Raw genomic sequence first — 27,283 nt, 5'->3', positions numbered from 1 at the left:
AGGTACTCAATATGATAACGTATAATTGTGCTTGCTTACTGATGTCAATTCAGGATTTTTGTCAACAAACTTATTTCCAGAATTGAATTATTAAATTAAAAATTAAAATTACCTGTCTAAAATTACGTACGTGAAATCCTGATAGGTACCGCAAACCCTTGAAATTATAGGTACCAATTTCACTTACTATAAAATTGTTCTTAAGTTACAGAATTGGTCATTGTACTTCCAAAGTACTGCCAGCTAACGGTTCTACTTAATAACAAAAAAAAAAACCAAGCTGTAAATTGTAATTCTTACTAGGTATTTAATTCCTAAAACCATTCCATTTTCCTTGTAATAACTGCTTTTATTTATGTTTACAACACGCAAACAAAACTTCATCATAATATTATAAACGTTCGAAAGAGATACAAATATCCTCGTGCATCGACCAGTAAACGAAGATAGCCGAACGAGAATCGATGTCACACGAACAGCCCGTGTCGCTCTGAGCAACCATTACGTCCCTACGGCTACTATTCATATTTGCTTTCGCTAAGCTCCAAGCTTCAGTCAACAGTTCACTTTATCTTTGTGCTGCCACATCGTAAGCTAAAAGACGCATTGTGATTATAAATAGTAACCTATTTGTCGACTGCAGAAGCGCAATCCGTATTTACAATGAGAAAAATACGATCCGGAGTCAAATAGGCGTGCAGAATAATAGTTTTTTTTTTCTCAAACCGGTGAAGGACTGCCTAAAACTGTATAATTACTGTGTTATCTTCCCCGTGCGATGTTGGGGGAAAGTTTTGGTTAACAAATTGGATTTGATTGTCAACTGGGACTTATTGCGAATGTGTATTGAAACGTTCATCGCGATTCACGGGCGCACTGCTATGCGCCACGATTTAGTGCATTTTATAAGACATACTTCGTCTGATCACTACTGCGAAGGAAGACTTTAGTTACTAAGGCAGGTAAGCGTAACTTATATCCGTCATTAGTGCTAAAGATAAAGTCTTGCAATTTCTGAGAATGTCATCAAAAGCTTCCATTTACAAGCCACGTAATTAAAATGCATGTGGAAGTTAAAATAATGGGTGATGAGACGATCCTTGATGAAAACTTTGAAGTATTGAAAGGAATTCCTGAGCAGAGATGTCAACTCTAGTGGGGATTAACATCTGGAAAGTCGAGTACTGATCTAAAATTAGCTTAGTTTACAAAATAGTCACACATTTGCGCCGGTGAAATGCAACCAGACAATTCGTTCTTAGCCTTGAATAAATTTGTAATTAATTATAAAATTATACGATTAAAAACATACAAAACGCCAACCTTAACAACACAGGTGAAGGTTGGTAATATAAAAGAAAGGGACAAAAGAACAACAGAAAGGGATACACTTACCATAGTAGCATCTACAATTCATGATATTCGGTTATGTTTCCAAGCATATCAGAATATTTATAACTAATAGAGATAAGACCCCGACATTTAATGACCCTTTATCGCCTGAACACATGCGGGTAGAAAAATCACTTCCATCAGGCCATATATCTGATTTCCAATGCCCAACAGAAAGTTTTCCGATTTCTATAGCAAGATATTTGCAATGGCAATAACAAGTGGAAATGTATTTGAAATATACTGGTTTCTCACATTGCTTCACACTATCAGGTTTTTGGAAGGCAAATAAATGCTAATTGGATCATATGTTTAAACAACCTCTGCTGTTGAAAAGTAATGTATTATTGAAGCATCCGATTTAAGTGAGACGATTCCACCTTTACGCAGGTATAAAATTTGTAGCTCCATAGAATTCAATAGAAATAGGTAATGATGGTAACCCAAGATTTTTATATGAATTCTGTAGATAGGCTAAAATTTTGCATTTTTATCAAAAAAGTTTAATGTATTCAATAACATAAACTACAAATGCAAATATAAACATTCAGCCATTAATTACGGTTACCTTGCCTTCGTTTTTATCGCTTTAGTAACATCGATAAAATATTGCATTATAAAATCATTATAGATGTTGAAGTAATTGGATCATTGAAACTTACTTCTTTACCTATATTAATAGGAAATATAATATATAACGTTTACACCTAGGTCGTTTCGATTCTAGCTCGTGCTACTTTACCAAGTTTTATAAATTTAGCAATAATAATCAGGATGGTAGGCAGTATTAGTGATAATATAACGGCATCGTATTCTTCTAGGCACCAACTTCAAATTCCATAGGCAACAAAAGGCCTAAGGTTTACTGTTGTCTTGAAAAAGGATCAACATAAGGCGCTTTTAACATCCGCGTTGTCCATTATAAAACAAGAGAAGCCTGTTGAACGAGCAACCGAGGCTGATGAATAATGCATTATTTACCTTGTTGCATTGTCCATCTGGCTTCAATCCAGGTAGGTAGTTATAAAAGGTATTATTGAAGTAAAAGTTGAAACTATGTTGCGTATTGTAAAATTAAGCTGGTAGAAATCTAATAACACTAAAGAATTCAGCAGGAGATCAAGAAACTTTCGATCGTGCAACTAAAAATACGTAAACAAAACTATTAGTTTATTTTACTCAAATAATAATATTGATGTATCGAGGTTTAGCGCTAAATAATATAATATATGCTTTCAATAAGCTTCACCTTCACACACACACACTCCACACCTTTCACCACAAAAACAATTTGTTAAGGATTAAATTATTCCTAAGATACTTCAATTGAACCTTTTCAAAAGCTTTTTCCGTTATATTAAGTAAAAATAACTGATATAAAATCCTCGGGATATCTGGTGTACAGTGGCATGCGTAGAGGGTATGCACAAGGTATGCAGATGATATAAAATGAAGAAAATCTCCAGTACGAGTTAAAATACTTAAGGCTAGGCTTTTTATAACTCTTACAATGCCTATCCTTAAGTTTTTTATAACTCGTACTGGAGATTTTCTTCATTTTATATCATCTGCACAACCTCTATGCACGCCACTGCTGGTGTACCTATATAGTATAGTAAGCACTTTATGTTTTAAAAAATGGTAAAAATTGTCTTTGAGTTCTAACCTCTAAATTATTTTCTCCCAAAAGGGGCGAAGGTCCGTGCCTTAAAAATATTAGGAGTACGAACAGCTTTTTATTCTTAAAACTTTAATTAAAGCAATAACTTGAAGCGATAAGAAAAAAGGTGAAAAAGAAGTGACAATTCACGATCGTATATCCTTAGGTATATCCAAAGTATCGTATGACAGCAGGCATACGGAATCAATGTTATCAAACCAGTTAAAGGTCACCTTAAAATCGTAATGACAATGTCATATTGAAGACACGCGGATACTGAAAAATGTAGATAGCTACAAAATCGAATTAAATAATTATGACATAATAATCAAAAAATATGCCAACTTTAAATGCCGCTCATTTAGAGACTAGTCGCACAGAGACTTCAGAACTAATGGAACTGGCAAATCATTTCTTTGTTTTTGTTTGGAGTACTTTTTTTTTGCTTTTTAAAACTATACAAATCAGAAGAGAGAAAATTATTACTCATCTAATAAGTCATGATAAATTTATCACGAATGTAACTGAGGGAAAAATAAAGGGGAAGTGGACGGCCAAGATTGAATTATGGGGATAAATGAAACGAAAGGATATGTAGGGTACTAGATATCCTTTCGTTTCATTTATCCCATTTATATAGATAGTAGGCACTTAGAGAGAGTTGAAAGAAAGGACCATCCATGCACAGGGAGGGTTTGAGAGGGCTACAGCGTTAACGGCTTAGCTCTTAAGTAAAAGACGTCCGTCCAAACAAAATATTTTGCTAAATAGGCCGATAAATAAGTTAGTTTTACATATACATATGTAAATTACGTTAATTTGAATTATACTGTTTAAATAGTAAAACATTAGGTACTTAATTTCAATGAACGTAATTTTGCATACAAATCATGCAGTTAGTATAAACTAGAATCGTTTTAAAAAAGGGTGATAGTGGCTTCGATCAAGTTTTCAGAGCGACGAGCAAAAATAAGTGGTGGTAAACATATTTTTTAATTTTTTTTTAATTTTCATAGACGAGCGCTTGAGTGCAATCACACCTGATGGTTAGCGATGATGCAGCCTAAGGTGGAGCGCGCTTGCCTAGAAGATGCCTATTCACTCTTGATTTGAAGGTACTCATATTGTAGGCACTGGGGAAAATGGACGCTGGAAGGGCATTCCAGATCCTAGCGGTGCGGATCAGGAACGAAGATGCGAAGCGCTTCGGACGCGTCCGCGTACATAAATAAGGTATTAGGAACGCCTTTTCAAGCAAAGGCTCAAGGTTAAAATTACATACTAGCCCACAACAGGGCACAGGTCTCCTACAATGAGACACTCAACAACGGGCATTCGTCTCTAAGAGGTTTCTAGGGGATACAAAGTAGCCACCGACTATTATTTTCCTAACTATCATCATCATATCAACATTGCCGGCAAGCTACAGGGCACCAGTCTCCTTCGAGGCAGACACCCTGAGGAGGGTTTTGGCCGTAGTCCACCACTCTAGTCAAGTACGGATTGGTGGACTCCACACACCTTTCAGAACATTATGCAGAACTCTCAGGCCAGATTACCTCACTATATTTTCCTTTACCGTTGAAGCGAGTGAAAATTTATTTGCTTGAAACTCACATAACTTAAAAAAGTTAGGGGTGCGATTCGAACTTGGCCTAACGAAAGTAAAGGCATAAATGCCTGTGATAGTCCTACATGGATAAAGATTTTTTGCATTTGCTAATTGAAGCATTTCTGGGGATAAATATAGATATGTTATTTGTAATTTTGTCAAGGCAATTTCATTTTAGTTTCCTCGCATTAAAAAGAAATCTGCAAATTTTGTACTTATGTATTACATATGTACTTTCGAAACTCGTTCTTTAAACCCTTATTAAAAGCAAAACCAGTATTCCTACATTACGTTTCTCGATAAAATTGTATTGGAGGGAGTCGGTCACACCGAAGACGCCGCTATCCATTGAATTACCTACAACAATAATTTTAATTTCCTTATTTCTCGAATTGGTTTATTTAAAATTTTGTGAGGCTTAAAACACAAACCTAAAGTAGAAACTACAACAGTAATTCAACATTTTAAATCAAATTATAGGCTAATGAGTGGAAAGTTATACTTGAATGCCAAAGCAATAATGGTAAATTAAATGACTATTTTGTGTGAATTTTTGATACCTATTAATGTACAGTACTTACATTGTAATTTGAGTATTTACCTACGTAGTTAGTAGCTATACTAGAAAATGAGAGGTAATTTGCTAGAATTACAAAATGATTTTCTGGTAATCAGGATTTTAATAATCAACTACCATTGGCACGCTACGTTTGGATTCATGATACCGAATTAACTGGAGGCGTTATCGTCATTACCATTGTCGAATAATCGCTTGTCCACTTAGAAACAAAGGGCTGAAATCTCTCCTCACTACTCCTCTTGGCGTGTTTTCAGTCCAGGTGAGGTCGATTTATTTTTTTATCGTGCCTTATATCTGTTTAGACCAACAAAGCTTTCTTTGTCGTAGATTCCATAGAATTTGAATATGGTTCGTGTTTGAGCGTTTTTTTTTAATTCGCAGTATCGGGATTAAAAATCCACAGGTTGCTCATTGCACAAAATTCAAAGACATGCGCAACAGAATGAATTTCGGCCGGAATATCATCAGGATATACTACGAATAGTGTACTAGTTTTTAGTACTAGATTTTAGTGAAGTCAATGACTTTTATCGATCAACTAATACTTTCGTTCCTATACAGCTCGTTATTTTATACTCGTTAGAAGTTACTTATCTATGGTTTATTTTATACTCATTAGAATTACTTATCTATGGATAGAACCTTGGCCGTTTCTTTTGGGTTAAAAATCAAGCGAGAAAACAGTTGAACGGTACAAAACATTCTCTACTCTACGTTTTTTTAATTTTATTTTAGAGGCTATAAACTCTTTGTTTATACAATATCTGCGCAGCTTACCAGAAAAACAAAGCCAACAGCCGCAGATCAGTATGATCTTTACATTCATCGTCCTAAACCTGTATATTGTATTAACTAAGAAGGCGCATAATAAATATAACATCTATATTATATGTCTGTTACTTTCAAGGTTTGCAAGTAACATTTCCTTCACATAGATCTATTTTAAATTAGTTCTGTGAGTGACCCAAGTTCTGAGGTCGATGTAGCCTAGCAACAAAAGTGCGAAGCAATAGGTATAGCGGGGTAAGCAACGTTTACCAAATCGATTACTAGATACATTTTTTTTTATTCTACTACAAGTTACCCCTTAGATTAGATAAAAATAGTGGTGCCAATTCTGTTGTACATGAATCTCTTAATTGTCAGGTCTAATAGTGCTTTCTCGACGAAGAATGTAGTGAAAAAATGGCATTACGTACTTTATGATCTGTCAATAAAGTTCAGTTTTGAGATTCGTGTGCTTCAGCATTGGCAGCATTAATGTCAAAAATAAATGAATCCAAAGATGAATGTGTGATATGATTTAAAGTACTTGCTTTTGCATCCATTGTCTCTTATGATATTGACCTGATGAAGGCACCTCCATAACAATAGCATTGTCAAATAATTTAATCGAACAATGATCTCAATTGAGAGTTTTATCGACACATTCAGTCTGCATTTAGACTCCAATCATAATCTCTTATAATAAAAGGCATTTTTATTCAAATCATGACCCTTAATTTTAAATCAATCTCGATCTAGGAGACCAGTGTGACCAGTATTCTAACTACGTTTCTCTTATTCATTATTATGCTGGAAAACATTGTCACTAGATGTCGCTTTTTCGATCCCATACAAATCGTAGCTAAATTTCACTCGATCGAATAAGTAAACTTAGGTAGATCTCTCACACAAGGAACCCAGGTAGCAGACTCATTTCAATTAGTTATTTATTAATAGCTCAATAATATTATTTAGTATACTAGACTAGTCCACATATTGGTATACCAATTAGCACCATACTTTAGTGCCACAACTACATGAGCTTTGTGTTTTATCTGCCTTCCGACGCGGCAGCACGGCGGTGGTAGAGTTGCTATAAAGTAAAAACAATTAAACTTCTTCATAACAATAGTTATAGGAATCTTATTTACCTATTTCTCACAGGTTATACTTGGGATGAGTTACTTAATCGTTAACACCCATTAAATTATTAGTTTGTTTGTATAAAAACTATTTTAACTTCTTCATACACAATAGTGTCGAATTACTTAATCGTGCAAAAAGTAACACCCATTAAATAATTATTTTGTTTGTTTCAGATCGCTATTGATGGCGTTACTGAGCATCCGTGGTGATTGGTATTTGTATCTTTGGCTTATATATCGCAAAATCTACTCCGCTGTCATATGGTTGCTTGGCAATCACTGCCGAGGTGATAAGAGTCGGTCCGTGATAAGCGCCGGTGCCGGCGGCCAGTCGCTCGCAAGCCTCCACAGAGTGCGCACGCGCCGCAGGAAGCCGCAGCAGCATCGGAACAAGCACGTCGTCGCACTAGTGAGGAGACCTTCGTTGAGGAGAATAGTGATGGCACCAGGAGCTAGCACTGCCCATGCTATGATGGAGGACAAGGAGAAAGCACTTTCCAGTGGTAAGTCAAAGTCTTTTTTATCTGTAATCTCATGCAAATAAGGAAACCGGCGAAGTTAAACATGCCAACTGCTTCAGTAAAAGCTCAAAAATATGTGTTATCCAAATCAGTTTTAATGTTAATAAATACTTTACACTTTCAGACTGAATTGGCATTTTGAACTTCTCAGTTTCAGTATTGTTTTTGTCTTCAAGGCTGTCTAAATTTCACGCTTGGTAAGGTTGTAATTATGAAGTTATTTATAGTACTGTTGGAGTGTCCAAATACTTACGTATTACCAAAATTTATAAACAGATACCAGAGTGTATCTACTGAGGCGTAGAGGAAACGAAAACCTGTGTGATTTTTTCACAAATTAATAGTTCCGATCCTATTGACATTAACTGAGAGAATCAGGACAAAATCGCAATATATCAATAGCATCAGCAGTTAAAATTATCTGTATGACACTCTTATCGCAGCTGATTTAAAGGTTAACGTTTTTTGTTGTTAACACAACGGGGCCAGGCCTCCTCTCATTAGATAGGTTAAGAAATTCAAGCCTCTTTAATGCGACCCCGTCTTTATCCACGTGTAACTTAATGAGATAGGATAAATCATAATATCAAAGTCCAATTCCACATAAATTGGCGTTGTACCAAATTTCGCACAAAATCTTCCAATCCCAGATTTTGCATCATTTCATTTTCTCACTACGACATTAGTGAGTGCAGTTCCACCCACTCAGTACAACAGCAAATAAAACATAGTAGGTAGGTACCTATTCGACAATATCGAAAATACATACTTTTAAAACAAAGAGATTGTAGAAAAATATTGATTGAAGATTGAAAAGAATAAGTTAGTTCAGGGTTATCTAAATGCGGAACAAGTTCTGAACAATATCGTTGTGCAGAAATAAATATGTATAACAAGTGTCTGTCGGAGACTAGGTATATTGCTCGAAATATATCGCGGCACATTTATCAATTTTAGTTTAACAATTGTAACTTAAGTTAATAAAGTAGTTTTTCGAAGACGCCTGAAGAAATCACTTCGTCAAAAGATACAATCCTGTTTCACTTATTACTTGCTTATGTGATAACGGAAGGTCTAGATACCAAGCACAGAATTAGAGATAAATAAAAACAGTTCACCTATAGTTCACCTCGTTCCCTTGAGTTACTGAATTCGCGATACATACCATATACATATACATCTTGGCTTTATTGGTCACTTTGACCTCAATAGCTACCTAATCGTTTATTAATGCTTAATTAAGTTGGCTTTTTCTACTAATTGATTTATTAAAATAAACCGTTTCTTAAGTTTCATCACAGCGCTATTAGTGCATAACATTCATTTAATGGTTTTGTAATGTTATGCTAGCTGTCCACGTTCCAATTGAATGCAACTTATACTAACCTAGGTTGACACAAGTTTCGTGCAATGTAAATGGCAGATTGCCAAAGAAGACACCCTTTCTCCGCGTGCCCTAGGAATATAAATTAATAGCATATTACCAAAAAGTTTTATAAGACTGTTCGAAGATAGTTTTTAGTACTGAATAGAAGAGTCTGGCTAATTCTTTGGTTGGGTCGAATAACCTGTAGTTTACTTTCGGGTTTAAGCGATGTATTTGTTTCCATAATAAAAATCCATAAAGAAGCCACACAATATAGTTGTTTTTGAAACATTCTAACTAGTCCCAACTATTTAAATTAGAATGCATTTAAATTAATTCGAAAAACACTGGAGGAAGTATCCATCTTCTCAAACCGGGTTAGTTTGTGATTCATATTCCAGAAATAATTTAATAATGTGCAGTTTTTCCCACGATGATTTCATTTTGCGAAAAGCATCTGGAGCTTTACAAATAAATATAAATTAAGATGAAGCACAAATGAGAAAGCTTCGTGCTTCTAATTTCTTCGCAAGATAATATTTACAGTTTTACGGACCATGTATACTAATGCTCAAATGGTAGAAAAACGTCAAATGGTTTGAGACTGAGAATGCATAGAATCTGAAACTGACGCTGGGGCAGGATTTAAAACTCCGAATAAATATCTACCGTGGCAAGACCTAAGTTTGTCTGCAAAAATCTAATTTATGCTAATTTAGATAGAACCTTTGAACTAAATTCTAATTATAATTAGAAAATTTAAGTGGACTTATGTGTACTGATAACACTGTCTGCTACAGGAAAAAGTCTTTAAGTTTTTGCTATATCATCGTCGTAGACATAAAATATGACTTCAGTGTTATTTCCCACTTTGAAATTTTACCTAGTATCATCAAACCAAAATGCACGTAGGTCTATGTACGTAAAAATGTATTTTACAGAAATTTTTGGTCGTTTACAAGATAAAATATGAATAAATATCTACTATATCATAGAGACAGGTCGGTTAGCTTTATTCGTACCACGACCAACCAGCCATGATTTAATCTTGTTTCTTCTTTTAAATAAGTAGTTTTTTTGTTGATTGGACTACCTATAGCTTTACCGCAAAAATCAGGTAAGCTAGAATAATATGCCTCGTAGCATTCGGTTCACGATTGCACCTTTTTGTAGATTGTGCAATAAAATAAAAATGCGTGCGTTTCAGGTATACAAGTTTGTGTGCGTTTTTATTACTGTTTTTCTCAACAACTACTGGCAACTATCTAGCATCAACCCGCCGGGCACTACAGGGCACGGCTCTCGTGTCACAATGAGAAGGGTTCGGGGCTAAGTCCACCACGCTGGCCAAGTTCGGATCGGTTGACTTCAGACGCCGTTGAGAACATTATTGAGACCGCCCAGGCATAAAGATACTCTCAGGCATGTGAAAAACATTAATTACTCAAATTAAAAAGGCTCATAACTCCGAAATTTTGAGCTGCGTGCCGGGGATCGAATTCGGTCCCCTTAAGCAGAAGCCAAAACATTACCCACTAGGCTATCATCGCTTATAGATAAACATCAGAAATGCCTAATTAATCACAATCCCAAGTCTTAAATAATTTTATAAGTAAGATAATTAATACGCGTCTAAAGCCACTTAAATAGAAATAGAATGTCAAAACGGTTGATCCTATTGAAACAAATTGAGTTCAACAACACAGGCCTCATACTCATGCGCCATTATGAAACGCGTGTGACGTCACGACCACGCCCCCAGCAACAAGGCCGTCTCCAAACTGTGGTTATCGCGTTATTATTGTAACCACGTTAAAATTTATGTTCTGTTTCCTATTTTAGAATAATATTATCTATACCATTTAGTAGACCTTCTTGAAATAAATGAATTTTAAAGAAATTAGTTTACTATGATTATTATATTTAACTACCGTAGAATACTCGACTTATTACAAATTTTGTTTGTTAAGGTACACTAGTTATTGACGCACCTCTAACTTTTCGGAGTTATGTGCGTTTTTAATTTAAGAAATTTTAATATCACTTGCTTTAACGGTGAAGGAAAGCCTCTTGAGAAAACCTGCATGCTTGAGAGTTTACCATAACGTTCTAAAAGCCGTGTGAATTCCTTCGAATTATGCGAGCTGGAGCTGGAGACCCGTGCTCTGTAGTGGAACAGACGATAATGTTGATGATGAAGAAGAGTTATTGATGTTTGGTAAGGCACTGGCCCTATAGATAAGGGCCTTCGTTGTTTAGAGTCAGGATTCCAATGAATTATTTGTAATGAGTTTCATTGATAATGATTTATATTTTTGTAAAGTAACTTGTTACGTAGAGTGGGCTGATTTAGTACGTCTTTAAAATTGAATAATATTATCTATTTACTTATTGATGTTATCGTTTAAGTTATAAAGCAATCTCTCAATAATAACTAACTTATCATGAACTTGCACGTAGGTATTAAATAAATAATTTATTAGCATTTTGTTCAATTCAAACTTTTGCTTGAAGATTCGAGAAAGTCTGTTATGGTCTTAAAGGGAATATATAATTAATATATCTTGAATTCGAAAATTAAACACTTACCAACGATACTAGCTTCTTAAGTATTACTGTTTCAATATTTATAGACCATAGAATTCAGAATTAAATTCTAAATATTATAGACCACCAAGGGGCTTATATTAAGCTATTTTATTTTTTATATATTTATATATATATATAGATAAGTACATATATTAGTTATACATTTAACCCACTGACAGCCAAGGTTATACAAATTAATTTATATACACGTAAAATTGGCCGTATTTGGATGAATATTTGTCTCCTCACTAGACGAACTTTCGGCTTATAAATTACTTATTATGTGTGTTTCTTGTTGTAGCTAACCTGAACATTTAGTTATGTATAAGCAAATGCGAGCACTAATTACCTACGTTGTACATAACATGATAAACTTACCTGTTATTAAAACACAAACACGAAATTTTAAATATGCAATGACACTACAAAAACACTATTAAGTTTTGATAACCAAAAATATTAATGGAGTCAAAGTAGGTGATTACTACCAATTATCAATTATTGCACTAATACTCATTTACTGGAAGTAGTCGAGCTAGTCTGCAGAAAGAAGTCCGCGAGAAACTCAGCAGTTCTTTAACATCATTTTAAAATTTACCAATATTTTTTGTCGGTCCTATTTCCCAGCAACTTTTTTCATTAAGTAATTCTAATGGTCTAGTATAGTATAGTATTCAATTGTATATTCTATCACAATATATTACTACTAAACTAAACTGCCCACTTTGTGTACCGAAATTTTTACATACGTAGTGGTTTAAAAATCAACTGCATAACTCAAATTCCTACATCACCTCACCAAGCTATTCATCAAACAAAGTTTAGAACGAATGCGACCCTATTATAAAATTTAAGCGTTACCTTAAAGAAAGCCTTGGAGAAAAGATAAAGGAGGTTTATCGGTGTAGTCGTCAATCTGCTCTCGATTTTCAAACTTACATATAAGGTACCTACCTACTCTAGAAATCGTCCTTACTCAATTTTCAGTTTTAACTGCTAATATTAATTAAGTAAGTATTTTGAATGTGACTGCATTACGCAATAGCCTCCCAGGTTTGTAGAGTTCAATTAATGTGGCGATAACATTATGTTTGCTTTATTTTATCGCGCCCTTTGTTTAATCAGTGGGTGTGGTCTCTATCTGGAATATTCAACCAAATAATGCTTTGTTTAATATTGTTATAGCGATTACAACTTTAGTGTTATTGTTACATGCTGAATAAATTAAACATTAACGGTTTATTGCTCTTAACTTCTGAGATTGTGCATAAGTACTTATTGCATTTATTATACTGTAGGTATAGGTTAGGTGAGAGACGAAACAATAGGGTGGCAACTATCGACTAAATGCCAGGGGCTTATGCTCATTGAGGGTCCACGGCCGAGGTTCAAGGTCCAAGGCCGCGAACACAGTGGGCTAGACTATTTTATGACTATTCCGACGTTATGACACGTTTATTGACAAGGGGTAATAGGTTAAAATTAATTTTGAAATATTAATTATTAAGATCTTTCAGACTCCTGGCTTGAGGCACTCACAATCCAGGTTTTCGGTTTAAAATTCATTTATTTCAAGTAGGCCTACTTTTGAAACGTCAAGTGAGTCAGTTTGTAGTGACTCTACCACCGGTTCGGAAGGCAGATTCTACTCAGAAGAAGCCGACAAGTTGTCTTAATAGGTACACAGGTACACAAATAAACAAAAATAAAAAAAAATTATAACCGTTTGGGGCTAGGCAAAAACAGAAATGATTACCCAGATGGGATTCACTAAAATAATTTACATTTGAAAATAAAATATGAACCCTAAGTTACGAGAATATGAAAGAAAAATGCACACACGATTATAATAGCGTCTGTATTTACTTTCCATAGGGATTTATTAAAAAGAAACTTGGTAATTATGTTACAACTTATGTTGAGCTTCTTAACTACCCTAATGCTAATTATGTTCAGGTACGCCAATAGGGGTGTATAATAAAAATAGGTATAGTTTCTCAATAACCGTTTCATATCTTGTGGCCGAGGTTTGTATATTTACCTGCGGAATAAAACTTTTTTTTGTCCTATGCAATGAACTATGATGATTGCCTGGTGCACGTGTTTTCACGCCGCGCCCGCGTGAACTTTGACGTCATTTATTCACCCCATTAGACTGTGTCACCTGGTATTGCATAATGAAACGACACGACGGACGGATCAAACATGCCTACTGTTTGATAAATCTACGCTTTTATTTAGTTTGTAGTGATAACTTTTGACAAAATCAGGGATAAAGCTAACTTCCGCAGAAACCCTGGTAGCAATAAATCTAAATACTTTAAGGAGTTAGGTTATTGTTGTTTGGAGAATGAGGATAAGGTTGCAATATATGTATATGGAACTCTCAGAGCATTTTTGACGACCAACCTGAGCATTTTTAACGACCTCCCTGGCGCAGCGGTCAGCGCTCTGGACGGCCCGGGTTCGATCCCCGCAGGGGATTTTTGGGATTTTATTATTACAGAATTTTCTTTGGTCTGGTCTGGCGGGAAGCTTCTGCGGTGGCCATTAGGGTGTACTGATAAAAACGTGCCGTTAAGCGATTAAGCGTTCCGGTACGATGTCGCGTAGAGGTATGGCTTTAATATACCTGCAGTACAAGACAAACTGGAAAAATTTGTGTGTACGGTACGGTAAAAGTTTTGACTTTGAATGTAGTAACATTACTTTTGTGTGTCAAATACCAAGTGTCATATATCATTTAGATGGAAGATATATATTTTTTAATATTGACCTTGGTTAATTTTTTCGAAAATTGATTACGATTTTTAAATAACGCCCAAAGGTGTCAAAAGTTTAAATTTTTAACTTTGATAAAAATATAAAAAATATCATTAAAACACTACGTCCGATCGGTTTCAAGCCGGATTTGACGTAACGCAAAGATAAAAATATTGTTTGGGCCAGCACAATTATTATTCAATTCAAGACTTGTTTAGGCAACTTTCAAACAGATATAAGAAGTATTTTTCCATCATTTGTTTTGAATACAGCAAATTTGCTGCACCATCTTCTGAAATTACTAACCCGTGTGCCCAGCGTGGTTTATGGGCCCTCCCGATGGGAAATGCCTTTAGTTCGGTTTTTGTTAAGTTTAACTCTCACTAACCTTTTTATTTTGAAGTTGGTACATCGCAACGCGACCGCTTTTGCAATAGCATTTCAGTCTAAACACTGAGATCACTAAACTATTAATAGCAAGTCATCTGTCGTGGGATCCATTAATAGACCCGACTTAAATTTGCTTATTTAATAAGTATGTCGCGTAAAGAATCGTTATAATTTCATAACAAAATGATCCTTTAAGAATTCTAATTCGGAGATAAACTCGCTCTGGAATATTACGAGTACCTATAATAAAGTATCAACGTAACATTTATCTACTCCCATTTAAAAGTATCATCATTTAAAAACCAGAAAAAAAATTACTGGTGATCGTTGTTATCAAGAAAATAGTCTTTTACATGCTCTCTAGAGCAATCATTCTAATCCGAAAGTCCCTAAAATGAATATAATCAAATTAGGGTATTATTTCCTGCTCCAATAAAAGGTCCAAATAGTAAGAATCTTTATTATTTTATGGCAGTTTTATCTTCATACAATTGTTTTTTTTAGTCTATACCATCAAAAGTTATAATACACCTTTATAGTGTACCAGTACTTAAGTCGGTAATGGTAATATCTCATATTATTGAAGTCATTTAGCTATAATTTTCAATGAGTGTTTTGATTTGTGTACTTTCCCAAACCGAATGAAACATAGTAAACTCATTCCTATATTTAAATCTGGTAATAAAAATGATATAAACAATTACAGACATATCTCAATCTTACCAGCTCTTAGTAAGATATTTAAAAAAATATATTAACAGGTTGATACTTAGCTTAAAATCGTGTAAAAGCACTTTTGAAACCCTCGAATTACTTCTCACATTTTGAAGATTTACTTATTTTTTTGCCAAGCTATTATCTCCACTATGGGTACCGCCGAAAAGATGCTCCAATCCTTTTTTGACACTGGCCTGAGGAGTGATGATGAGTTGGTTTATTACATTGGAGATTTAGGCAACAGTTCAATCATCTCAATCAAAATGTTTGTCGTAAGTGTATAATCCGTGGTTCTAAACCGGACAAGATGCAATCAACGATTACATCACGCGTATATGTTTTGTAAATAAACCGCCTTAACCCATATAGGTCTAGTTGCAGCGTTTAACTGCTCAAGTCTCCGATCTTGAGTTGATGCACGTTTCCTTGAACGGGTGTCCAAAGTCCACAAGCGTTGGCACGCGTACGTTCACCGTGCTTCGGGCCTCTGCCTTACAGCTATTTATGTTGCCAACAAATCTGATTTCAATATCCTAGATTTAATACAACCTGTTATTGAGAATCTGTTATTTAAAAATATATATTATAATATGTAGCTATTTTTATAGATTAGGATTGTTTGAATTTATTGTACACCTTCGAACCTCGCACGCCGGTTTCTCAATAATATTGAATGTAGTTATGATTCCGTAAATGTTCTAAGGGAATCGTTGTTATTGGATATTTAAAAGACAAGCTTTTAATGTAAGCTACATAAGAATAATTTTGTTTTCTTACATAATCTTCATAATCATATCAACCCATTACTGGCCCGCTACAGGGCACAGGTCTCCTCCCACAATGAGAAGGGCTAACTTAGAAAAGTTAGAGGAGCGTGCTGGGTTTTTCGAGATCCTACACACTGGGATATAACAGCTTGTTATCTTTTAATGATTCTTGAGAAATTTAAAGAAAGAAAGAAAGAAAGAAAAATCGTCTTTATTGTCACATATTTTCGTAAAATGTTAAAGAATTAAAAAAAAAATGAGTGACAAAGGAGCTGGTATAATATAGCTGCATACTAAAAAGCGCTACGATGGTTTTCAGCCTGCCCCATTCTCTTAACCTTATTGCTTCCTGTAAATTTAAAATTAAGATTAGGTTATGGTAACATAATTTATACATTTAAGAGTGATTTCTTATATTAATCGACAGCTTTAGGTCTATGTATTTTATGTCACTAGGTATGTGTTCGACATAGCAAACGCCAAATTACCCAATGTGTCTACGTCATCGGACAAAGTACATTTTTGGATACACGTGCCATTAAATCTAAAGTAGGATAAGGAAATATCTATAAAGTACCTATGTACATGTAGTAGAGTTAAGATAACCAATTTTTGCTGTGTCATAATGTACCAACTTACCTATTATTAATTTATTAGAGTAGACACACCCATTTCTATTAGTAACACCAAAGAAAACGCTGATAGTAATAATAAGAAAAATAATATTTGAAGCTGCTAATACTAGATGTTTAAAATGCTTTACTGACATTTTAATTGTTCTGTTAGAAGGTTATACCTTCAATTGCGTACGTAACATGCAATATTCTAACTAATACCTATTATATTATCAACATCGTGTTTGTTTGTTTGTTCTTGCATTCACGCTCAACTCTGCAACGAATCAACGAGGTTTTTGGCATAGAGTTAGTTGATCAAGGATGCAGAGTTACACTTTCCCACGTAGTTCTAAGCGTGGTTATTTCTCTAGGTTTTTTTTTTATTCTACTCCAAGTTAGCCCTTGTCAACAATCTCACCTGCTGAAGATGCAATTTAAGATGGTCACAGGCTGACCTGTTAGGTGGCAGTTGTATCAAACCTATACCCATAAGGATTCATATGACACCCAATTCCTCATAATGGTTGCCTGGAAGAAATCACTATAAATGATAAGGCCGCCTTTGTTACACAAATTTAATTGACTTGTACCTTTGTTCTCTTTTTTCTTTTTTCTTGTGAGCAATAAAGTATTTTTGATTGATTGATTGACCCCTAATGGATCTCTAAGCGATACCGTAGCGGAAAGCTACGCTCTCTGTCGGTAGGGTGGTAGACCATAGAAAATTCAAAACGATTAAACATTATTTTAAGGTTTCAGTATTCTACGTTCTAGGGCATCTAAACATGTGGCAAAGGAGCCACGTGTTTCAAAACATGATTATTTCTCTACATAAGATAATCAGTTTATATAATCTTGCAATAACGCCTATGTATCTAGATCTGAACTACTTTTTTAAGTCCTGGAATGTTGTGGGAATTGAGTAGACATCTTTTACATCCTTTTCTTAGCTCAGGGTTAGGGGAGGTATGAGGGTCAGGCTGTTAGTGTTTAGTCTGGTAGAAGGCTTTGGCCGTGGCTAGTTATAATCCTTCCAGCAAAGACGTGCCGCTTAGCGATTTAACGTTCCGCTACGATTTCGCATGGAAACCGTTTAGGGGTGTGAGATATATATATAAGGGCTAACTGGTTAAAAGAAAGGAGAGTTGTTAGGTAGGTAGTAGTAAAAATGCTATGGCTCAGAGCCATCAGCTAGGTGGCGGTTTCTCACGAAATGGGATTATTTAAATCACGTATGGGCCCACATAAGCTTTAATATTCCTTATTGTCAGACGAAACTCCCGAAAAAATTACAGATAATAAAAATAAAAAAAAGCTATGCAAATGTTTATCTGTCGCCGCTACGTTGCCACATCGAGGCGTGGCCGTTTCTATTGACGTAACCGTTTGTTTTGCTTTAAAAACTAACACTCGAACTCCGAAGGCGCGCCGCTATAAACCATTTTTATTGGTCGATCGTTTGTGTTACCAAGACTTGTTTTTCACGCCGATCATACAGGTTACTGATTAAGGTCACGCAGAGCTAAGCAATACGTGGGACGAGTATAATAAAAGCATATAATTGATTATATATCAATAATTATTTTATGTTCTTTGATTTATATTTAAAAAGAGAATGGTATCTTTCTTCTTCAGTCTTAATGTAATAAGTTTGTAAAAATACGACCAAAAAAAAATATCACTAACAACTTTTAGACGTTGTACTTAGTTCTGAAACCAAACGTCAAACATTTAAATTGGAACCAACTATAAAGGATTTGATTAACGAAATCCACAGATTTATAGTTTCTCATTGTAATTCTAGTCTGAAATTCCTCTGGAAGAGGCCTCTCTTTGTCTTTAGCGACAATACATAATATATTCATTCACCAAATCAGATTTGGCCGACATGACTCTTTTCTATCGTTTCTTAATCCAATTGAAATAAAACTACTATTTACTTTCGAACATTATAGAAATATTGGTGTCGTTAGCAACTTTTTTATCTGTTCGATGTTTTTTTTGGAAACATTTAAAACATTAAAAATGTGCTTTTGTTAAAATCGACTTCAAGCATGTGGCCTGTGGGGATGGAATCTTAAAATCCTTAGTGATCGTTTAGAATACCTTTTTAAGAATTTAAACTCTTGCTGTCAAATCTCCAGGTTTACCTGTTTCGGCTGATCGAAATTTTCGGTCGATAAGATTGCCAAGTGTGAGATTTATTTATACCTTCGATTAGGTTCTTATTCACTTACACAACACAATGAAGACATTGCATGTCTATTTTGTGTTTTACTGTAAACTTCTTACTGTTTCTTTTCCCATATGTTATACGTACAATAAAGTGTTTCTTCTTCTTATTCAATCCTGCGAAAGTCAACTACGATTTTGAATGCTGTTAAATTTTAAGATAAGATTATACATTTCGTAAAAAAACTACGATTTATATGGTATCGATCGAGCGCCATCTAGTTACAATATTGAGAAACCGTACTGTCACTAGGTGGCGCTTTTTCGAATCTATATAAGTCATAGTTAAACTTGTAGACGATCGAATAAGTAACGTACCTAGGTAGATCCTCAGATGTCGCACAGTCGCTAAATCAAGATAGTTGAGTGTTCGAATTCATATCAATTATCAATACGGTGTTGACTGTACTTTTCACTTGCTCGAAGCGTGATATTGGCAAGTGTGCGTTTATCCATTGACGGAATAATTTATGATTAAACGGATCTTGTGATTCCAATGAAAAGCTGTTTATATAACGCACTGACCCCCAGATATCCGCGATAGGTCAAGACAATATGAAGTTTATGTGAATAAATATTTGCTAAGATTACCCCTATAAATAGTATCGCGCGGAAAATTATTTTCATTACCAGTTGCCGAGTATATAACTGAAGGTTGTTTTATTAACTTAGTGAGAAAGTTATTTAATTACATATTCATAAAATTTACTCTTGGTTATAAACATATCTCTAGTCAACATGTGCTTGACCACAATGGATTACGTTTACAATCCCCGTAAGTTCTTTTAATACTTTTAATAATGCAGTGAATTTCCGATAACATTGATTGGTATTTAAATGTAGTTAATCTTTTTTTTAATTCAATGTTTTCTAAATATGCAACGAATATATGAAACGAATTTATGCTAAAACAGTTTTTAGCTCTATTTTTTACCTGGTTGGGAACCGAATTTTTCGGTACCAACTATGTACCGAAAAATCATCATAAGTTTTTACGTCAGAAATAAGATACCTAAGTTTTGGTACTTATTCACTTTTCAGTTCTATTTATCACTGATTTGAAATCACTTCAATTGTTTGATTCACAATGCCTACTCAAAGAAACCAGCTCCTAAAAATGTATACGGTATCCAGCCTAACATCATTGTCGGATGGTTAGTACCTAGCACCGGCCGAAGCCTCCAGACCAGACCAGACTAGACCAGACAAGAGACTTACGTAACTGGAGTTATGGGCGTTTTGAATTTAAGCAATTAAAAATATCGAAATGACACCATACAGATTTGAGTGTTCCTTTGACCTTTTTTTTTGTTGTTGCAGTGTCAATGCGCCGGCGCCGCATCAGCCAGTTCGCGCCACTGCTGATTGCCCTGGTTGGTCTGCCTGCGCGCGGGAAGAGCCAACTTGCTCACCGCCTGTCCAGGCACCTCAACTGGAATGGGGAGAGCACTAAAGGTAATAATGCCCATATTATTTGTATAAAACAGTAAATAAAGTACCTCTAAAGCCTCTAAAACCAAAATAATACTTCAGTATTATTTTGGTTTTACTTTACACGTTGTATAGTAATTGTACAATTTGGGTTTCTTCTGAAAATCAGCGTTGCAGTATCCCTTGGCAGGTACCTACTGCCATGGTGCTGCAACACAGAGCTTAGAAGGTGACCCATTGAACGCAATGACATAACGTACATTTTATTATCATTATTAAATTCTTTATTGCACACACAAAAACTAAATACAAAGAAACACATTTACAAATAAAAAATAATAAAAAACTAGTTTAGGTGTGCAACGGCGGTCTTATCGCTAAAGCGATCTCTCCCAGACAACCTTTGGCGATAGTATTTTAGTTGTGTATGGGTTGTTATTTTATCTTCTATTCATAATTAGTAGTTTGTTGCGGCAATAGTTGTATTATTATTACTACCTAACTATGGTCGATAGCTATTCTACGTTCTTCCGATTTGCTACTGCTAAAATTCAAAATTGATTTATTTCAAGAAGGCTTACTCTGCAAGCCCTGAAGACTCTTTTGAAACGTTAAGTCTCTGTGTTTGTAGTGAGACTACCACTGATTCGGAAGGCAGGCTTAACCGTGAAAAAGTCGAAAAGAAGCTTGGCAGTTGCTCTTTTTCCACATTAACAGTTTGTAATTCAGCATTCATTTTCATAGACTTATGACTTCACAAGTTGTGAAGGATGAAAGCGGAGCTGGATGCTTCCAACTGCGATAAAAACTATAAAAAAAATAGTTTAGAATTGCTAAAATTTCCTTCCTTGGACACTCATTACATTAAGCTAGCTAGCCTAGATATAATTTATGCATAAAGTTGTAGGTAGGTAATGTATGTAAACATGTTTTCTAGGTCTATTGACACAAGATACACTGAAATGGCTATACAATGTGGGCTCGCATCATGTATTTATTATTATCTAGGACAGCCTATCGGCCTAGTGCTGAATACAAGTACAAGTAGCTACAAAGTGGCAGACATGTCGAGATTAACAGACGCTTTCAAGCGGGTCAAGGTACCTATGACAGTTTTATGTAGTCTGCCTTTCATATCAGTTAGCTTGTTTTAGTTTTACACGAGGAAACTACTTCTCGAAGGCCAGGAAATGTTATTACCTATTTTGAGTGGTTTACAAATTTCGAAAGTCATAAAATAATAATAATAATAGTAGTTCAACATAGGGTGGTAGTTAGGTAGTCTTATGTTACGAAACGAGGTAGTTTAGAGTAACTCCCGAGCGTATACTACTGAGTGTAGTGTTACAGCGGCCCAAGACGACGATAATACCCGTTTGAATACTATTGCTAATGATTTTTATATGACCTTTCGGATAAGATGAAAGTATTGGAAAGAATTTTCAAAAATCTATAGATACTCTTTACTCTATGGTTACACGTGCCCTCGAGATTGGAAGTGTCGCAGTCATCAAATCGTGATAGCAATATTCAAATTACGTTAGAGAGAAGGACGCTATCATTCGAAATGATAAAGCAATATTAGGCAAATAGACTTCGTAAGTAAAAGATTTGCTCGCTCGCAATCGAAAAGTATTTAATAGCATACATTGTACTACAGCAACAGATTTTTTTTCGGATGCGGGATGTTTCATCAAATTCTTCGAAGTACTGTATCTCTTCTTAATACAGTGTTTTTGTCTCAGTTTTCGACTGCAGCGAGTACCGGCGTCGCCACATGGCGCTATACGGCAGCCATGACATCTTCCGCGCAGACAACTTGCACGGCTCCGCGATCCGCAGTCAGAGCGCTCGTGAGGCCGTGCAGGACGCCGTGCTGTGGCTGAAGGATGGAAACAGTGTTGCTGTGAGTGAAGGACTCCCAATAACTGTCCTATAACCTTAGTACACGAGTCGTTTTCGCATAGCAAACTATGCACCGCCAAAGTAAAATGGACGTAATATAAATCGTTTTGGAGCCTCAATTCCTGTACTTCTGATTTTTGTTTTACAAACGTTCTGTCAAAAGCCTGAGCTAAAGAATTGTAGGCAACTTTGAACTTTAATGCATTACCGATAAGATCAATTTCACTCCGATGTTCAAGTATTTCCATATTCAAAAACGACTCCGCGCTTATAGTTATGCTACTGATAATTATCGTGTAGTTTCAATATGTTGACTAAACCTGCACGGCTAGTATAAAGAGGAGAACAGAATTATATCCCCTGATTAAATCCCCTGATAAGGAAAATAACTTTTTTCAACAACGAATACGCATCGTAAGTTTCAAACTAAAAAAAAAAATTAAAACATGACTAATTAATAATCAAACTGTAAACAGTGAATTAATAACCAGAACCTTGGCAAGATCATTGATAACATCACCACGACGCGACACAAAGAACTTTATGTATCACTAAGATTTATGGAATAGGTACAACTCGTAAGATATTTGCGGTATTATTTCGTTGCAACACTCTAAGTTGTAAATTAAACTGACATGGTTCTATATTGGTTATACAATGATATTTATAGAAACTTATGTAAATATACCTACGATGTTTATTAAACGATGCCAAGTGTGAACGGAATACGCAGTATAGAAGCAAATACGCATAATGCGTTTAGTTTATATTCTAAAGTAGCATTATCAATACCTTGTTTTTGTATTGTATTGTTTTATGTTCTGGAATAGTGCTAGAAATATAATTGAAAACTTATTAACCGACATAAGTATAAAGTACTTACTAGTTAACCAAAATTATAGTGAAAAAACACCCTTTTTATAATAATACGAACTAAAAAAAAACATCAGAAAAAAACAACATTCAAACAAAATTAACTAACAAAAATAGAAAAAAGAGTTCTATAATAACTATTCTCAATAATCTTGTGTGGATACAGAACGAGCGAATTAGTTAATATTTAAAACATTTAAATAGACACCATTATATCAAAAGGTACAAAAATTTGATTATAAAATCCATTTCCATTTTTGCACAGATATTTGATGGCACAAACGTGACAAGGGAGCAGCGTCGGGAACTGAACGAATGTATCACCGACATGGGCTTCAGGATACTGTTCATCGAATGCGTCTGTGAAGACCAAGAATTGCTGGAGCGGAACATCATAGAGATCCTGCATTATTCCGCAGACTACAAGACCATGACAGAGGAGGAAGCTATAGACGATTTGAGAAAGAAACTTGAGCATTACATGCGTCAGTATGAGCCCATAGATGCAAGTTTGGAGGCGTTAAGTTTCGTACGCGTAGAGAATATGGGCGATACAGTAACAGCGCACAAAGTATCAGGTCAAAAGGAGTCAGGGATACTCGGATACTTGTCTGGCATGAGGGCTTTACCGCAGACCTTATATTTTACACGGGTGAGTGAAACAGTGAAATCATTTTCTCGATAAATACTATTTATCAATTTTAATTGGCGCGATAAGCTTGTTTTTCATTTTGACTCAGTAGGAAAATATAATGCAGTCTGAATACGTAAACATGTTCGAGAAGATTCTCTGTGTAAACATGTGTGGAAAGATACGCCAGTCATCCTAACATTCGAAACGTACGTCAATAATTTCACATGTTATCGGTCAGCGGTGCTAATTTGGTTCTAGCAAAATAAGTAAACTAAATTGAGTCGTCCAAAATATGAAACTTTTAGACTAAAAAATTTAGTTGCGTTTGGTAAATAAGAATTAGCAACATTTTAAATCCGGTTAAATATATTTCATACTAGATATTTCCAACATAGAACGGTCTATTATTATCAATGTTTATGTTTCTCTGAAAATGCACTTCAACGAAATTGGTTTTTCATAATATTGAAATTGGAATCAGTAGTCGTAATCGCGTAATAAATCATCGTTAGACTCATAACATATGTTAGCGTCAATTTATGACTACAAAACATGAATTGAACTTGTATTATCGTAATAAAATTTGAGGACTTTGCGAATACCTATATCAAACTACGTAGGTTCCTAAGCATAAAAGCTGTAAATGGCGTAATTATGAACTTTACGTGAGCATTATCTAAAGCTGGTATTAAATGGCCGTCAAATTTCTAAACATGCTTTTGTTTATGACATGGGTTTTCTGTTAAGAGTGTTACTAATTGTAAATCATTCTGTAGCCGATAACGATAGAAGTATTGATGTACAATCCGTTTTTCAAACTTGTCTTATAATGTAAACAACTTTTAGTAACTTCTTAGTGTAAAGTTTATTTTAAATTTTAAGAAACCAAAAAATTCCAGTTACATAAAGAAAATCTTTTTAATTATTTTAACACTTGTTTTCTTAAAATTTTAAATCATACTTTACACTAAAAAGTAATGAAAAGATTGTTTACATTATAAGATAAGTTTGAAAAACGGATTGTACATCAATACTTCTATCGTTATCGGTTACAGAATGATTTACAATTAGTCATTAGCGAGATACAACGAAATCCAATTACTCCAATAAATAAAGTTATTCGATCATCGATAAACAAAGTTTCGCTTTTCATAAAAATACAATCATTAAAACACGTAGGTATCGCCTTAATTAATATCGTATGATATTGTAAATGATTCGTCGAGTATTTTTAGATAGGTATCTGTTCGCAAAGTTTTAAATTTGGGATAGAATGAAACCTAAGTATTCATTCTAATGAGAACTACAAGACAGAAACATTTTCGTTTATAAAAACGGCAATAAACATCGAATTTAGTTTTCTTTAATCCGAGTCAATCAGATAAACCAAAATGTTTCTTTAAACGCCGATGATCCGGTATCGAGGCGAACTCTGCGTATTAGCAACAGCGTATATTGGAGGATCTGTTAAGTGTAAACAACACAAATTACACTCCCAAGATAAGTCAGGGTTGTCGGGGATTAAAGCTTTCATTGTATAGCATTCATTGAATAATAAGTAAAACATTGTCTGTTTGTTAGCGTGCTCGCTATCTAAGTGTTGTTCGAGAGCAGTCATAATATTAACATTGTTTTTACAGCACGGTGAGAGTGAATACAACGTAGTCGGACGTATAGGCGGTGATGCAGTCCTGTCCCCAAGGGGCGAAAGCTACGCTCATGGACTAGCTGTACATTTGAACGAACTGGCTGCCCACGAGCCTCTTACTGTTTGGACCTCTGAACTGCGTCGCACCAAGCAAACTGCGGCTGAAATAATGGCACCCAAGCGAGCAGTCCGTGCACTGAATGAACTAGATGCCGTAAGTAGAACTAATATTGTATTTGGTTACGTGCAAGAAATGAAGGAGACCGCCAAATTGTACTTTCTACATTAACGCTCTATTGCATTTATATTTTAGCGAATATTCTCTTCGATCGAGCTTTCGATCGAGTGTTGCATGATCGACTTATTGCCATACTACATAATATAGGCCTAGATGGGAAGGACATACGTATCATCCAGAATCTGTATTGGAATCAACGAGCTAAAGTTCGGGTTGGTAATGAAGAGACTGAGGATGTCGAAATTAAGAGAGGAGTTCGGCAGGGATTGTATTTTGTCACCTACGCTATTTAATTTGTACTCTGAAACAATAATTGCAGAAGCTATCGAAGGCCTAGACTGCGGAGTCAAAATAAATGGGCGGAACATAAATAATATAAGATACGCCGACGATACAGTCCTAATAGCATCATCTTTGGAAGATATTCAGAGAATTGTCACCCGAGTTAATATGTGTAGTGAGAACGCTGGTCTTAAGATGAACATCTCGAAGAGCAAGTTCATGGTCATATCTAAAAATAAAGTTGATAACATTTACATCACGGTAGCAGGCCAAAAAGTTGAGAGAGTGCGAAATTATAAATATTTAGGTACGTGGCTTAATGATACCTGGAGCAGTGATCAGGAAATTAGGTCTCGGATTGAAATAGCTAGACCTTTACCAAGATGAAAAAAGTACTCTGCAACTGCAGACTTAAGATCCCTTTGCGCATTCGACTCCTGCATTGTTACATCTGGCCCATACTGCTATATGGATGCGAGGCTTGGACTATTAAAGAAGACCTCAGGAAACGCATAGAAGCATTTGAGATGTGGACATTCAGACGTATGTTAGCCATTAGTTGGACTCTCAAAGTATCCAATGAGGAAGTTCTGCGACGCGTCAACCAACGGCGTGAACTTTTGCACACCATCAAGATCAGAAAAGTTGCATATCTGGGGCACGTGCTAAGGCACGAGAGATATGAGCTCCTTCAACTTATTATGATGGGAAAGGTTGCAGGAAGAAGAGGCGTTGGTCGCAGAAAAAAGTCCTGGCTTCGTAATATCAGAGAGTGGACTGGAATCGCGAGTGCAGCAGAATTATTTCGCCTCGCGAAAGATAGACAAGAATTTACGAAGCTGACTGCCAACCTTCGCTAGTCGGAGAGGCACCGCAAGAAGGAAAAGAATATTCTCTGTGGTGTACAGTATTCAAAGTCAAATGTTACCTATCTGATTCTATTAACAAAAGATTCATGAAGTATTAATCTTTAAAGTAAAGAAAATAAGTAAAGAAGAAGGCACTTTCTTAGTTTTTGATAGGAATTTAAACCTGTTATTCATTGACCCTGGTGATGTTCATATAAAAATCTAGCTTTGATAATTGATGATGATTTAGAAAAATAACTTAAAGTTGTTTGTATTCTAATTTACTTTTTACATGCGAGTTAAAATTA

At 35.2% G+C, this 27,283-nt stretch overlaps 1 protein-coding gene across 4 annotated transcripts in view; it reads left to right on the top strand.

Annotated features, from left to right (window-relative positions):
• The first annotated feature begins 521 nt into the window (after positions 1 to 521).
• Positions 522 to 27,283, top strand: part of LOC120630806 (6-phosphofructo-2-kinase/fructose-2,6-bisphosphatase-like) — a 34,639-nt gene continuing 7,877 nt past the window's right edge. Inside the window, exons 1-6 of one of the 4 annotated variants that reach the window (XM_039900094.1) lie at positions 522 to 958; positions 7,329 to 7,657; positions 20,437 to 20,571; positions 22,293 to 22,453; positions 23,591 to 23,977; positions 25,600 to 25,821. In XM_039900094.1, coding sequence (XP_039756028.1) covers positions 7,339 to 7,657; positions 20,437 to 20,571; positions 22,293 to 22,453; positions 23,591 to 23,977; positions 25,600 to 25,821 — 1,224 coding nt within the window. In that variant the 5' untranslated portion in view covers positions 522 to 958; positions 7,329 to 7,338. Of the gene's footprint in view, positions 963 to 2,253; positions 2,406 to 7,328; positions 7,658 to 19,739; positions 19,892 to 20,436; positions 20,572 to 22,292; positions 22,454 to 23,590; positions 23,978 to 25,599; positions 25,822 to 27,283 lie in introns of those variants that run through there. The other 3 variants (XM_039900093.1, XM_039900096.1, XM_039900097.1) reach the window with 3 other exon arrangements.

This window comes from Pararge aegeria, chromosome 17, assembly GCF_905163445.1.
Source record: "Pararge aegeria chromosome 17, ilParAegt1.1, whole genome shotgun sequence".
In the NCBI taxonomy this organism is placed as follows: Eukaryota; Metazoa; Arthropoda; class Insecta; order Lepidoptera; family Nymphalidae; genus Pararge; species Pararge aegeria.
Note: the sequence above shows the minus strand (reverse complement) of the source record. Positions and strands in the feature narration are given on the sequence as shown.